Source organism: Arvicola amphibius, chromosome 7 (assembly GCF_903992535.2).
Source record: "Arvicola amphibius chromosome 7, mArvAmp1.2, whole genome shotgun sequence".
Taxonomy (NCBI): Eukaryota; Metazoa; Chordata; class Mammalia; order Rodentia; family Cricetidae; genus Arvicola; species Arvicola amphibius.
This window is the reverse complement of record NC_052053.1, coordinates 23702098-23717334: the sequence shown is the minus strand read 5'-3', so window position 1 is coordinate 23717334 and position 15237 is coordinate 23702098. Positions and strand designations below refer to the sequence as shown.

Sequence of the window (15237 nt, the reverse complement as noted above, 5' to 3'; positions counted from 1 at the left end):
GAGTTCTCCAGCCTCAGTTTATCTTCAGTGCTTTTGCCCTCACATTTCAGGGTATTTTTTTTTTGCTACATGTAAAATTCAAGTTTACAAGTGTGGTTTTTTTTTTTTCTTTCAGTACTTTAAAAGGTGTTATTCATTGTCTTCAGACATCTGTTATTTTTTGGTTGAGAAATAAGAAATGATTTGTATTTTTTCTCATTATGTAATGTGCTTCCTCTCAGCTTCCTTTGTTGAGCTCTTCCGCTTTCAGCTTCACTGTGATGAGCCGAAGCGTGGGTCTCTGCATTAGACGTGATTGGGGTTCACTGAAATTCTTTGAATGTAAATTGGTTTTTGCCAAAATTAGAAAAAAAAAATCAGCTTTTATTTCTTTAAATTTTCTGGCACTGATATCCCTCTTCTCCTGGGATTCTAGGTAGATTTACTAAAGTCACGTGATCATGAGAAAGAAGTAGTACGGTCCCTCAGCACGTAGCTTCAAGGGGGGCTGCCATCAGACAACAGTCTGCTTTTTTACATGGTTTCATATCTGTTCGGCCTAGGCCTTGATTGTTGTTTTAATTTTAATTTCAAATGCTTGAAATTACTTTTTTTTAATCAACCCAGTTCTTTTTCTGTAGTTTCCATGTCTCTGGTAAGAATCCCCATCTACTCACTCATTGTATTATTGTCTGTGTGTGTGCTTGGTGCTGTCTGGCTTTTGTGACAGAGTCTCAGCAAGAGTCCTGTGCCCACTGGGATTGCAGGGCTCCACCACCACACCCAGCTTCTCTTTTCTTCCTTCCTTCCTTCCTTTCTGTCTATGAACACAACTGGAATTATTTCTCCTTCTTCTCTGAAAAGTCCAGGATTAGGGCTGCCTCTGCCTCTGTTTCCACGACTGCTTTTGTCCCATCATCTGCGGTGGCTTTTTGATCCTCTGCTGGCCGTTGTGAACAAGGGAACCTGGATTAGATGATCTGCTACAGCAGAGAGTTTCTTGCTGCAGATAACTAAGTTACCGGCAGAAGCTTTTGACACTGCCAGCCATGATTTTGCCATTTAAAAAGTCTATTTCAGATGTGTTTTAGCACTAGAATGTCGACCTTATTCTGTGACATGGTCCTAGATGCTCAGACATGACCTCTGTGGGTTTATGACTTAAATTCTGGGGTGCTCATGTGTGTACTCCCAACAAGTCTGGACTCCAGTATTACCCACTGTGTGTTCAACTCTGCCATATAATAGTCCCCGCATCGGCCAGTCCTGCCTTAGTCCCCTCGCTTGTACAGCCCTCAGCTCACTAGTACCCTGTCCGTACCTTCTAACGTATTTAGAACCAACCAAATCCAGTCCACCTCTGCCTCCAGTCTTCATGCCTACTCCTAACCTCGTGTGACAAATCTATCCTATACTCTTTTAGTTTCAGTCTTTTGCATTATGGTACAGAAAATGCCCCTAAGGAGAAAGCCAGGTAGATGTGGGAGTCCTTGGGTATCTGCCTCCTCTCAAGGATTTCATTCTTATGTTTCCCTATCCAGGGCCTACAAACAGTTCCCTCACACATTTACCTTGGTTTTGTAGTAGTTTTTGGAGCATCAACATGCAGATCCATAGCTATGAAGAAAAATCTAGCATAGGCTGTAATTAAGCAAATCCTTGCAGTGACGGCATCCAGTTAGCATGGAAACTGGTAGCAGTTTTCCCAGGGTAAATTCTGCTGAGCTTAGGCCAAGGGTGATGTTGATGACAGCTGTTGTTGCCCTGCTCCTGCTGGAAGCTACTCTTCTGCAGGCTGGTTCTCCTAGCACCCAGGTATGTCAAGAAATCCTAACCATCCTTGTAGAGGGAAAAAATATGTTTGCAATAAATATGAGTTATCAGAAAGGGTTAGATCACACTCCTGCCACTCTGTCAGTTACAACACAGCCTTACACAGTAGACTTTACATGGTTGATCGGCATTAGTTAACACAGTTAAGAGACTATTACAGAAAATGTCCCTCCTTGGGAAACCTCGTTTTTCATAGGTGAATGTTAATGACTATATACCACCAGGCTTAGCCATTAGAGCCATTCTCATAAGCAGGCAGAGAACAGTTTTATTCTTCTTACTTTACAGATGAGGAAACTTCACTCTAAATAATCAGCTGATTTCCAAAAGAGCAGTGATTGGAGAACCTAAGAGTTTGGTCAAAGCAATATAACTCCAATTCTTTTGATTTTTTTTTTCCTGTATGTATGTGGTGTGCATACCCATTTGTATGCATGTCTGTATGTATGTGGTGTGCATACCCACATGTATGTGTACCCACGTGTATGCATGTCTGGAATGTATGCTGTGGAAATCCCATCTCCACCTTCTGAGGCCCGAATGCAAGCAGACAGGCATAGCTACCCAGCATTTTGTGAGTTCTGGAGAATTTTCAGGTCTCCTGGCTGCCAGACAAAGACTGAATCTGGAAAAGGCGATATTTGAAGCAGAGAGAAAGTCTAGGAGTCTTGAGATGGTTTAGGAAAGAGAGAAAGGATGGATTGCTGAGCCCTCTGGCAGATCGGGTGGGTGATGAGGGAGAGACGTAAGTTACAGGCATCTGTTTTGAGCCACTGTATAGCTGATCTTAATACCAGTCCTTTCTGATTCTAACACATTCTCAAACTGTTGTTATCTCCCATGTAAATGTGGCCATGCTGCACTTCCCTGTAGGGAGAAACACACAGACTTGGTTTCATTAGCCTCTGCTTACTAACCCCAATTCCTTGTCTGTACCCTGTGGTATTCGATAGTACTTGCCTCAGGGGAACAATAAAGGCAAACAATGGGGCTAACTGCAGGTAAACTGGGCAAATGCTAACTGGTGCCATTGCTGTGAAGGGCAGCCTTGTGAGCTGGCACTCACGGCCCTGCGTCTAAAGGCCGTGTGTTAGTGAGCAGTCATGGTGATTCCTATAACATAACAGGAATGCACCAAAAGTTCATTTGCATAGGTGGTGTGTGCGCATGTGTATGGTGGGTATGTAATGGCCGTTTGAAGAAGCCTGAAAAATTAATATCTGGAGGCTTTCCAATCCAAGTGATACTCTGGGATCATAAACTAGAAAGTAGGGAAGCTGAGGCAGGAGGATTTGTCTTGAGTTTAAAACCAGCCTGAGCTGAATATAAGACCCTGTCTCGCCGGGCGGTGGTGGCGCACACCTTTAATCCCAGCACTCGGGAGGCAGAGGCAGGCGGATCTCTGTGAGTTCGAGGCCAGCCTGGTCTACAAGAGCCAGTTCCAGGACAGGCTCTGAAAAAGCTACAGAGAAACCCTTGTCTCGAAAAATCAAAAAGAAAAGAAAAGAAAAGAAAAAAAGACCCTGTCTCAAAAAAGAAGAAAATGGTTTAAAATATCCCCACTGTTCTAGAAAGTTTCTTCTAATAATTCCCAGTTAATTGCCAGCCCGCCCCTGCTCTGTGGACAGTCACTACTCTGGTCTGTTGGCACCAGTTCGCTTTGCTTGCTCATTTCTGTGGCATCCTGTGTCATGTCCTGTGGTAGCCGACACACACTGAATATGCCAGCAACCTCCTTTTCCCTGGCAAGTATTATTTCATTACACAACTGCATCACAGCTAATTTAGGCCCCTTTGGTGGACAGCTGGGATACCTCCAAATTGGCTACCACAAATGATATGTATCAACATCCGTGTACAAAAACCTACTCACCAATAGAAGTCTCAATTGGTTATTAATGGGAAGAGTAATTTTTATTAACTTACTCGGTGTGAATTATTTTCTTTTTTATGAGAACTTTTTAAATTTATGTGTATCATGTTATGCCTGCATGTATGTCTATGTAAGGGCATCAGATCCCTTGGAGCTGGAGTTACAGACAGTTGTGAGCCGCCCTGTGAGTGCTGGGAATTGAACCCAGGTCTCTGCAAGAGCAGCTGGTGCTCTTAACCACTGAGCCATCTCTCCAGCCCGAGTTCATTATTTTCATCAACGTTTTTGGCGCCCCTTAGTGAAAGAACCATTTTCTACAAAAAAAACAAAAACCTGACTTCCTTATAAAATAGACATGTTGCAAAGATTCTAAACAATAGGCCAGGTGACATCAGAAAATTTTGACAGTGAGATGCTACCGGAAAAAAAAAGTATAAAAGAATCTGTAGTAAGTATAAGTGTATGCTCATTATCTATTATAGAACAATAACAAGAACGAACCTGTATTTCGTGGTGGAGGTATGCAGGTATTGCTCTGCGGATACTGTGTAAGCAGCAACCTGGCCTCATATGGACACATCATGTGGCATTGAGGGGAAGAGACAGGTCGCACCTGGGATAGAGTACGACACAGAGACACAGAACTTGTGTTGCTGACTCTTGACATACTAAGGACTATGTAACAGTAGTACAGTTTCTGGAAAATATATAAGCCAAAGGGTGTCAGAAATGCTTTTCTCTAGACAGACCATTCCTGACAAGTTACTTTTTTCTTTTTTGAACGCCTCTGTGTTTCTGTCTCATAATCAAGAGCAGCTATGCATATTTAAGTTTCTGAACAATCACTGTGATTTTTCCACCTTATCTGTGATTAGCAGCTGGTAACAGCTCTGTCCTTTCCCATCAGGCCTTCCTTTCCTTGGGCGTGACATCTCACTTAGCTAGATTGCATTGGTTTACCTGTGCGTTGTACCTGCTGCGTTCTTCGATGGGGAGAAGGGCATAAAATTAAAATCTGGAGGAGAAACACTAAGATGGAAATGCTGCCCATACTGTGGATTCCCTTTGTTCCCTGACTCTCTGTGTCTGTGTGCCATGATTTGGGGGGGGGGGGGGGGGGATCTTAAGCATTTGGGTCTCTGTATACATGATCGGGAGAAATCATTTCCAAATAGGTATGTTAGGATTTTTATAACTTCTGATTTCTGCCTCTGCCTGACTTTTCGCTTCTATCAGAAAGGTATGGTTCCTCTTGGAGCTTCCTTTCTGAAGCCGTATCTCTTCCATGTAGGGAGTTTGCCTGGCGTGACCCTGAGCTGCCAGAGGTCATTCACATGCTGCAACACCAGTTCCCGTCTGTGCAGGCCAACGCCGCGGCCTACCTGCAGCACCTGTGCTTCGGTGACAACAAAGTGAAGATGGAGGTACAGACCCAGAGCCCGCCCCGAGCGGGCTCACCGTGGCTTCTGCTTAGCAGCTGCTTACTTTCTATTTAAAAATAACTGGGGACTTGGGGCCTGGAAAGATGAGTCAGCGGGTAAGAGCACTGGCTGCTCATCCACAGGACCCAGGTTTGTTTCTAAACGCCCACATGGCAGCTCGCAGCCATCTGTAATACCAGTTCGTGAGGACCCAGTGCCCTCTCCTGGCTTTTATGGGTACTGCACACACATGATGCACATACATGGGCGCAGGCAAAACACCCAAACATGTAAAGTAATAACAAAGTTTTTAAAAGGTAAAACTAATTCCAAAATGACCAGAGCTTGAGGGTGTTGGTGGTGGCACAGGATGTGCTTGCAAGGTCCTAAGTTCAATCCTTAGCATCACGAAAACTGCTAAAAAAAGAACATTTCTTTCTGAAGCGGTACCAGATACTCTTTCACTTCTTGACTGTGCATTTCACTGCCTCTCGGGAAAATCTGGGATGAGTATCCTGCCTGGGGTGCTCTCGGCCTTGTCCAAGTCCATCCATTCGGTGAGTGTAGTTATAAAACACGAAGCAAAAATCACTGTCATCTGAGCTCCAGAAATATATTCAAAGAATCTGTTAGATAAAAATCACTGCATTCACTGAACTAGAGAGATAATATATCTCACGAGGTTCTGGTCAATACAGGTATTTTGGCATTTATGGAAATAGTGCATTGCTGGTTATTGGTTAGTGCTTTGTAGCATGTAGGTTTTTTTTCTTTTTTAACATTTCGGGCCTTATCCTCCTGCAGTGACATTTATTTTCCGCTCAATATGTAAAACAACGTAACGGTTACAGACCTAAAGGTGGACGCGAATAAAGCCTAGCAGCCTGCAAGTAAAATACTGAAGGACTCCCAAGTGGGAGAGAATCTAAGGAGAGCAGCCTGGAGAACCGGGTCTAGAAATCCCTTCCCGTGTTGCCTCTGAGTGTCTGCTGCATTTATGTGTGTACTCCACACATTCCTACGGTGAAAGTGTCAGACTTGGTGTGTGTTGTATGCAGACAGTGCCAGTCCCCTTCTCTTTAAGCCCTATGCGCAGGAAAGGGGTGCCATCTTAGAGAGTAATCTTTGAATTCGCAACAGGTGTTTCCCATGGCCTCAGCATGACAGACTTTCGCTGCTGTCTGTTTATTGTGCTCCCTTTCCATTCCAGGTGTACAAGCTAGGGGGAATCAAGCATCTGGTCGACCTGTTGGACCACAGAGTTTTGGAAGTTCAAAAGAACGCTTGTGGTGCCCTCCGAAACCTTGTGTTTGGCAAGTCTACAGATGAAAATAAAATAGCAATGAAGAATGTGGGTGGGATCCCTGCCTTGCTGCGGCTGTTGAGAAAATCTATTGATGCAGAAGTAAGGGAGCTTGTTACAGGTGGGTAGAGAATGTGACCTTGTCTAGAGGGAATGCTGGAAACATTCCAGACAGTGTCCTTGCCTAGTGGCATTGAGAAGCCAATGGGAGCAGTGCTGTAAGGGATAGATGCTGCTTTGGGCAGCGGGGTGGGGTGAGCTGCTGCTCACAGCTGTGAATGAGGGAGGCCTCACACCCAGAAGACTTGGCAGTGCTCTCTCGGTAGCAATAATGTGCATATCAGTACATAGACATTTGCGTTTGGTTCCCTTATTTAGCCAACTGGATGTTTCATGGCATGGACCTGACATCCCTAATGTGTGGCTTCTTTTCTGCTCTTCTCTCAGAATTTCTCATAGAAGAAATGAGGCCTTGCTGAACTTTCATTGCTAAGCATTTTCTTGTATTAAATTGTTATATTGTCTTTCCTGAGCAGACCTCAAATTTATAAAACTTAGGGCTAACCAGGAAGAGAAGTACATGAAAGTTCAGGGATTTCCTTTTTCTGTTTTTTATTATTTAAAAGTAAGTCAAGTTGATTTGCAGTAGAGACAGTCTGCCCTTCGAAGGAACCTTGCCTTTTGCTTGGGGCACATTGACCCAAGTGCACACTTGGATACTTGCCCCCTTTCATCTCTCCTGTGTACATTGGACTTTTCTGTTTGTTTAAAAGGCCCTGGCCTTGAGAGAGGAATGTGAGTGTGTGTTTCAGACAGCTGTATCCTCATGGAACCTTCCAGTATAAAACTACAAACACCTTCTGATATTTCTCCCAGAACCCTCTGCCAGAAACTTTTTTGACTTTTAAGGAACATTTTTTTCCAGCCATATGTAGGTGGTAGAGGAAATCAAGATTCATTTTATAGCCATATATCATAGCCAGTACTAATTGTAATGGAATGGTTGCTTTCAAAATGGTTCGTTCAAAATATTGGAAAGGGAATGATCGATATGAAAACATATCATTCAGCTCTCATATGTAGAGGACCTGGAAATTTATTTCCCGTTCCCAAAAGCTATTTTTCTCAGCTTGATTTCTGTGCAAATGCTGTTTGGTTAATATGAAACTACCAACTCCTATATGAATCCAGAAGATTTGCTTGCGCACGCACGTGTGTGTGTGTGTGTGTGTGTGTGTGTGTGTCTGTGTGTCTGTGTCTGTGTGTCTGTGTGTCTGTGTGTGTGTGCGTGATATGTGTATAAGCCCAAGACCTACGGAGAAAGTAAAGTTAGTTGTTCATTTCTTGGTCATAACATTCAGTAGTACCAGACTTACCTAACGTCATACAGAAGAAATGGAGAGTGAGTCATGGTGTCTTCTAGCAGGAAGCCTCGGGAGATCCTTCAATCCTTCTTTCATTAACACTTCTCCAAGTTAAATATTTATAAGTACTTTAAAGTACAGAATCACGGGGGGAGGGGAGGTTGAAAGGGGTCTGAGATTCCTCTTGTCCGATTGGTCACCCAAGCAAGACATGAATCTCTGTACCTTTTCTACACTCAACCCCACTGTATGTTTGCATTGGCCAGGACAGTAAACTTATATAACTTCCGGACACAAGCTTGAGCATCAAGCTTGCCCCCAAAACAACAGCACATTTGTTGTGATTGAAAAGGCAAGGGACACAAACCTGGGGAGCTCATAAGAATGGCCCTAAAGACCAGTTCTGCCCTGCACCCAGCCTTCTAGACGCCTGATCAGGAGCCTTTTGTCTGAACTACCCTGACTCCGAAAAACATAGCTCCAGTGTTCTCAAACCCTCCCTGAAGACAGCATTAGCTGTCTGATTTCCAGTATTCAGTCAGTGCCATCCACAAAGACAGTGGCTCTCCAGGCTTCATGTGTGGCTTGTGCAAGTTTGGACTCGGAGTTCATCAGTGATAATTAAATCAGCTTAGAATCATAAAATGTTGAAGAGCAATAAACTGTTGAATTCAAACTGCTACTAGTTTAAAGAAATTACTGTTCACTTGAAAATAGGTCTTCTGTTATTCACAATATTGAGTAGCTCAACCTAGTTATTAAGTCTAAAGCCTCCCCTCCCCCCATCCTCTTTGTTTCAGTTTGGCAATTTTTACTATCCAAATGAAGCAATTTTAGCTATTCTGAAAAAGATGTCTTGCATTTGCTTTAAGTGTAGTAACTGCCCGGGGCATGTATTTTTTTTTTTTGACACATTTGCATTTTTAAGGGAAAACAACCCAAACCTTTTTGCCAAGATTATTTTCCCAAGACAGTGTGACTGTCTTGGCTAATGAAAATGGTTCTCTAACATGTAACATGACTCTTGTGTTTTCTTCACCGTGTTGAACATTTTCCTTTGTGGAATATACTGTGCTTTACAGGCACTTCCTGCTGTGCGCAGGGTGTGTTGAGTGGACTTCCCTTCCCTGTTGCTGTGCTTCAGCACAAAAGCTGTGCAGAGTCCACCTGCCCCTCCATCAGGCTCGCACGGCAGCGGCTTCTGGGCCACAACTGTAACATGATCAGTCCTTGTGTTCAGGGTTACTGAATTGTATTTCTGAGCTAGGAAATATGCGTTTACAGTGGTTGGGCATTCTGAAAGCATCCTGTCTTAAACTGTAGAAGTTGAAGACCTTACAAAGAATCTGGAGGCCTGCTTTGTAATGAACTAGATGTCCCGGTGCTGGCACGTTGTTAATCCTCCCTACTAAGTACCAAAAGGTAGTAGCCTTTGCCTTTGTCCTTCAGTATTATAGACTGAGTTCATATAGCTTCTCCATGCGCTCTAATTTAGCAAGTGATTATTCACTCATATGCCTAGTTGCACATGGATCGTTTTGAAAGTTGAAATCCGAGCTATGCATTGCAGACTCCATGTAGAAGGTGATCCACGTCGTCCCTCCCTCATCATTGGATCCTCATTTATTAAGTCTAAAACTCTCCCCTCCCCCTTCCTTCATCCTCCCTGTTTCAGTTCGGCCATTTTTACAGTGCATGTGAAGACATTTTAACTATTCTGAAAAAGATGTCTTGCATTTGTAACTGATGAGTTAATTTTTTTAAAAGAATATTTTGTACTAAAGAAAGCCAAGTGAGCAAAGATTTAGCAAGCAGTAGGTTCTGGCAAGAGGTGGTCCTTCATAGTATAAAGAATCACATTATTGCAGGATGAAGAATTCTATTCTTGTTTCTCTGACCTCATTAATCTGCCATTTGTTACATGATCTAGACAGGAGGCAGTCCGTTACTTTCTGCCTTGCTTTTCTGGACCACTTGAGCTATTAGGAGCTGTGTGTTATTTTCAGAAATCTAGCAACAGCCCTTCCCACCTCCCAGCCCAAATTAGTAAGAATCCTTACCACCTGGTCTACTTAAAATAATAATAACAAAATCATTCATCATCAGTCTCTGGCCGCCCTCCCTCTTTCTCTGTCTTATTTCAAGCCATAAAAAATTGTAATGAGAAACTTTAAAAAGGGGGGGGGGGGAGTTTACTTGGTAATAGCTCCAAAAATAGTTCATTGTAGATGGGCCAGCTCATAGTTCAGAAAGAGCTTAGAATAGGAAAATGCCCTGAAGAGATCTCTGTTCTACAGAGGCGCACCTTCCCACCCTGCATCACAGATGAGAAACTCGGGCACGGGGAGGTTGAGTTCCCAGCACAGGCTAAAGTTCTCTCTCTCCCAGTGCAGGCCACTGAGAAATGCTCAACAGAAGCAACTCTGGGCGTGCAAATGCCTGTTTTCCAAGTCCTTCCCTTCTTTCTGAGTACCAACAAAAGAAGCTCTCACTATCCTAATTACTTGACTTTTACGGAGCATTATAGGGAGCTCTACATGAATTCCACCAATGCAGTCATGTCAAGCTGGTGACCCAACACCATCCTCAGGTTTCAACTTGCTTCAGTGTGACTTTAGTGTTCTAAGTCTGTCAAGAGTGACAGTCAGTCCGATGCACCCTTGGACACGGTCCTTATATCTGAATGTAGACTTCTGGGTGCTGGGCAAAATGAGGTAGTCAAATGGAAAACTAAACTCACTTGGAGAACTTGGTTGGCCAACATTGATCTGAGTAGAATTTCCCCGCAAAAGACAGGCCTGTGATGGTGTGCTCCCTCAGTAGCCTAGACAGCTTATAAATATGAAGAAGGTGGGACACACTCCATATCACACCCCTCAGTCTTCCAAAGGCTCTGGCTTGGTCTGATGCCCTCCCTGTAGTTTGCAGCTTCAGTCTCTTGTCTCAAAGCTCCTGCTGGCCCCAGACTGCTAGATGGAGGAATTAGCGCATGTGGAGGTGAGCCCACGTCCCTGCTCACACCGGTCAGGTATAGAATATATGCCTGAAGTAGCTCTCTGGATAAATCTCCTTCCTCGTGTAAACGACCAAGTTCTGTGTCAGAATCTGAAGCTGTCACCAGCAGAACAAGGGTGGGAGGTGGGGCCTCTGCACGCTCTGCCAGCTCTGCCTCTCAGAACCTCCCTCGTTGCCCTTACGCAGCCTGTTCCCTTGTACCAGCTTCCAACAGAAGGAGCCGGCTTTATGTCCCTCGTGGGCAATTCTCAGAATTCCTGGATTATAAGCTTATTTCCTGAAGAAATGCCATTCCCGGGAACACTGAACTACATAGCCATGTGGTGCCATTAATCCTTTCAAAACACCCACAAAGTGGAAAATTACCTCAGTGCTGAGGCACAAGCGTGATCCTGTGAGGGGATCCCTAGCCGTTGGTAGGCCAGAAAATCATAGAAGCACAAGGCAGCTCTGAGGTTTTTTAGACACCGAAGAGCTAGCCCGCTCATGACCGTGGGAAACAAGTCCCTTCAGATTGAACACAGAGGCGGGGGCCCTTCCTGGGCAGCTGCTGCAACTAGCCCCTGTGTTCCATTCTCCACAGCTGTCTTCTGGGAAGTTTTCTTCCCTCAGATACCACGGAGCCCTCTCCCAAACCTGACAGACTATGCATGTAAATGTACAGGAGATTCCCGGAAGCTCTGAGGTTAGCCCGGCAGAGCCATGCCAAAGCCAGTGAAGCCAAAAGAAAGGCACCCACCCAGGAGGCCTATCAGGAGAAAGACGTCATGGTACATGCCTTTAGGCCAAGAACAGCCCTGTGCAGCCTGCTCCAGGGCCATTGTGCCCTCCCCATAGGTGTGGCAGCTTCAGAACTCTAGAAGTTGCTATATGCCCCCATGCTGTTTTTTCCACAGAAAGGCATTTTCTATAATTGAAGACAGTACTTTTGTCCCTCTCATAATAATTATTTTCCCATTATTCCAATTTCATTTCATTTTTATAATTCGCTGATGGCACAGTCGTCCTGGTAGAAAGCTTGAGCGGTTAGTCTGAAGCTGCGAGCAGCAGACGTTTCGATAGCAGTATGCGCTCCTCACGACCCCTTCGACCTCCTTATTCTGTCAGCAGCCCTGTATTGTTGCACATTCGCAAGCTGCCGGTTCATCTTCGGCACCTCCAGCAGTTTACGGCAAACCCCCAGTTCTCACGGGTGGTCCTTGGTGGTTTTTATCTCATTCCCTTCCTCAGCCTTTGGGTCCCCACTCTCTCATCCAGAAACCACTGTCACGTGACATGGGTGGGGTCTGCGTGCCTGGCACTGGGGTAACCCCAGGGTCAACAATTCAGACTTCCCACCTGTCAGTCCCAGTCCTGTCAGCCCACCTTCCAGGCTGTCCCTGGCCTCAAGCGTCCGACTCTTGCTCGTGATCGTTGCGATCTTCCTAAGAGGTCTCCCCCTCTTTTTTTTTCTGACCTCTACCTTTCGTACTGCAGTTCAGTGCTGTGACCTTTCTACCTTTCGTACTGCAGTTCAGTGCTGTGACCTCCAGTCCTGCCAGACAGGGGCTCCCATAACTTAAAACCATCCAGGGTAAAGACAACTCAGTATTGTGTGAGATTGGAATCTAGAGTTAGGTGGACAGCTTTCGTCATGGTCCCAGGGCTCCAGGCATATCACCTTCATGGAATACTCGCTTCCCTGGTGACAAATGGTGATAGTGCTTTGTGGGTTTGTGAGGAGGCTTGTGAGTGTCTGGTCGATGGCATGTTCAGGCTGTGTTCATTGCTCTTCCAATGCTGTCATAGGCCTCCTGAGAGCATACTGCTCAACCAGGGACCAAGCAGCACCCAACAGATGTGTAATCAGAGCCTCATGCACTTCTAAAGTGTTCCAGTGGCCATCTTAAGGACAAAACCAGACAGTGAAGCTAATTTTAATAATGCATTTCATTTGATCCAGTAGTCAGAATATATCAATTTTGATTTAATGAATATGAAAAATCAATATCAATTCTGAGCTATTTTGCATTGATTCTATACCAAGTCTTTGTCATCTTCTGGCGTTTTATACAAATCAGTCGGGACTAACCACAATTCAAGTGCTTACTTAGCCTCTGGTATCTACCCTGCTAGACAGCACAGGTCTATAGAAGCTGAATATCCCGTCCTTGGAATTCTAGGGGTCAGAAGGGCTTCAAATTAAAGAATTTTCTAGAGTTTTAAAATGTGTACATGAACTTTACCTTAGCATCATAAATCTGAAATCAGATTCTAAAGCGTTTCCAATTTTAGATTTTTATATTAATTACTCAGTCTGTATGGTGGTTGAGTGAAGATGGTTAAATCACATTGGTATTCATTATTACCAGTAGAAATTATCATATATTGTTTTATAAATATGCTATGGTCAAACAGATAACATCAAAGAAAAGGTGGAAGGGATTTGCAATTTTAGATTTAAGACTGGCAGGCAGTGGCATCTTGTTACTACCTTTTTTCCTAACCAAAAGCCACAGAGGTTCATTAAGAGCCCCATTGGAGTAAGTGGGAGGAGACCTTAAGGAGTGCAGCCACAGGGAAGAGGAGGTGAGGTTTCCCAGGTCTGAGTATTTCAGCCAGTAGTGAGTGCACTCTGGGATCAGCCTGTGGTCTTGGAGTAGAGACCCCTTCCTTCCCAGTCACCATCAAAATGTGGACATACACTGGAGTTGGTATTTTCTCACTCTTACTCTTTTGCTCTTTAGGGGTCCTGCCACCCAGCTCCCAAATAAATCACACAGAGTCTTATTCTTTCTTACAAATGCTCTGCCTTAGCTTGGCTTGTTTCTTTCCAGCTTAACTAATTATCCTGTCTACCTTTTGCCTCTGGGTTTTTACCTTTCTCTATTTCTGTATGTCCTTTCTTTCCTTCTTATTCTGTGTCTGGCCCCTTCTTGCTTTTTCATCTCTCTTCCCAGATTTCTCCTTCTATTTATTCTCTCTGCCTGCTAGTACTGCCTATCCTTTCTTCTGCCTAGCTATTGGCCATTCAGGTCTTCATTAGACCAATCAGGTGTTTTAGACTGACATAGTAACAGTTTCACAGAGTTAAACAAATGCAACATAAAAGAGTGCAACACTTCCTTGCATCGTTGAATCAATGTTCCACGTCATAAACAAATGTAATACGTCTTAAAATATTCTACAACAGTACACAATGCAGCACACCCTGCACACAGGTGGAAGACCTTGTACTACTATATTTGTACTTTTTCTGCCACTGTTTTTCAAGAATGCTGGCAGGATAGGTGTACATGACAGCATCATGTTCCCATAAGCCCATGGATGCCAAGTTGTCGGAATGAGGGCATGATGTATACTAGGCATTGTTGCTGCCCCAGGCAGCAGGAGCAAAGTCACTGTCATCATTAGGGTTTCTATTGCTGTGAAGAGACACCATGACCATGGCAGTTATTAGAAAGGAAAATATTTAATCGGGGCTGAGATTTAGTCCATTATTGTCATGGTGGGAAGCATGGTATCATGCAGACAGACTTGGTGCTAGAGAGGTAGATGAAAGTTCTATATCCAGATTGGCACAGGAGAGAGACATTGGACCTGGTTTGAGCATTTGAAACCTCAAAGCCCACCTGCAATTACACACTTGCTCCAACCAGGCCACACTTCCTAGTTGTGCCACTCCCTGGGAACCAAGCATTCAAATCTCTGAGCCTATGGTGGCCATTCCTATTCAACCACCATAGGCACATTGGCTGACTTGGCAGGGCATTGTCTCTGCCCCAGGATAGGAAGGTCAGTCATCTTCACCCTCATCTGGGAGGCTGGGGTAGTTCACTTTACCTTGTGGGCTTCTTGAGAAAGGTGCTAAAGCAAAGGATGCCAAGAACGGATTGTTAGGGCTGGGGCTGGGACTCAGAGGTAGAGCACTCACCTAGCATGCATGACTCCATAAGTTCTATTTCTAGCACTGTAGAAATGAACAAAACAGACAGAGGCAGAGATTAAGCAGACTCAGGAGAAGGAACAAGATCCAGCAAGTGGTCTGTAGAGATCCCTGGCATTCTTAGGCTTTTTCCTTTGGCAGTGTCTGCAGGTGCTTGATTTTTGATAATTTGGAAGGAACATAAGCTGAATGCAATATAAACATAAATAGCTTAAAATGATCCCTTCCGTCAGAGAGAGAATTGGGTTTGTTGGCTGTCGTATATTTAGGCTGCCGGTGAAAGCGCTTTTTCAAATGTTATTTGGCTTTTAATGTTCTTTGAAAATTGCACTTTCAAGTAGTTGTTATTATTTTAATTAATCAGCAAAATCAGCTTCTAATGTGAATAATAAAACTATCAGTTGGGCATTAGATTAGTTATACAGCCAGCTTTAAACACAGGCGCTTTCAAAATTCTGCAGCGTGGGATTTATGTGAAATGGTGTTTTAATTACTTTACTCGCTCTTTGTGAAGAAAACAAACT

General features: G+C 44.1%; 1 protein-coding gene across 17 annotated transcripts in view; it reads left to right on the top strand.

Annotated features, from left to right (window-relative positions):
* Positions 1 to 15237, top strand: part of Pkp4 (plakophilin 4) — a 208534-nt gene that overhangs the window by 169377 nt on the left and 23920 nt on the right. For 16 of the 17 annotated variants that reach the window (XM_038336226.1, XM_038336235.1, XM_038336233.1 and 13 more), the window contains 3 exons: positions 116 to 163; positions 4977 to 5109; positions 6317 to 6530. In XM_038336226.1, the coding sequence (XP_038192154.1) occupies positions 116 to 163; positions 4977 to 5109; positions 6317 to 6530 (395 nt within the window). The remainder of the gene's footprint in view (positions 1 to 115; positions 164 to 4976; positions 5110 to 6316; positions 6531 to 15237) is intronic. The other variant, XM_042055429.1, reaches the window with a different exon arrangement.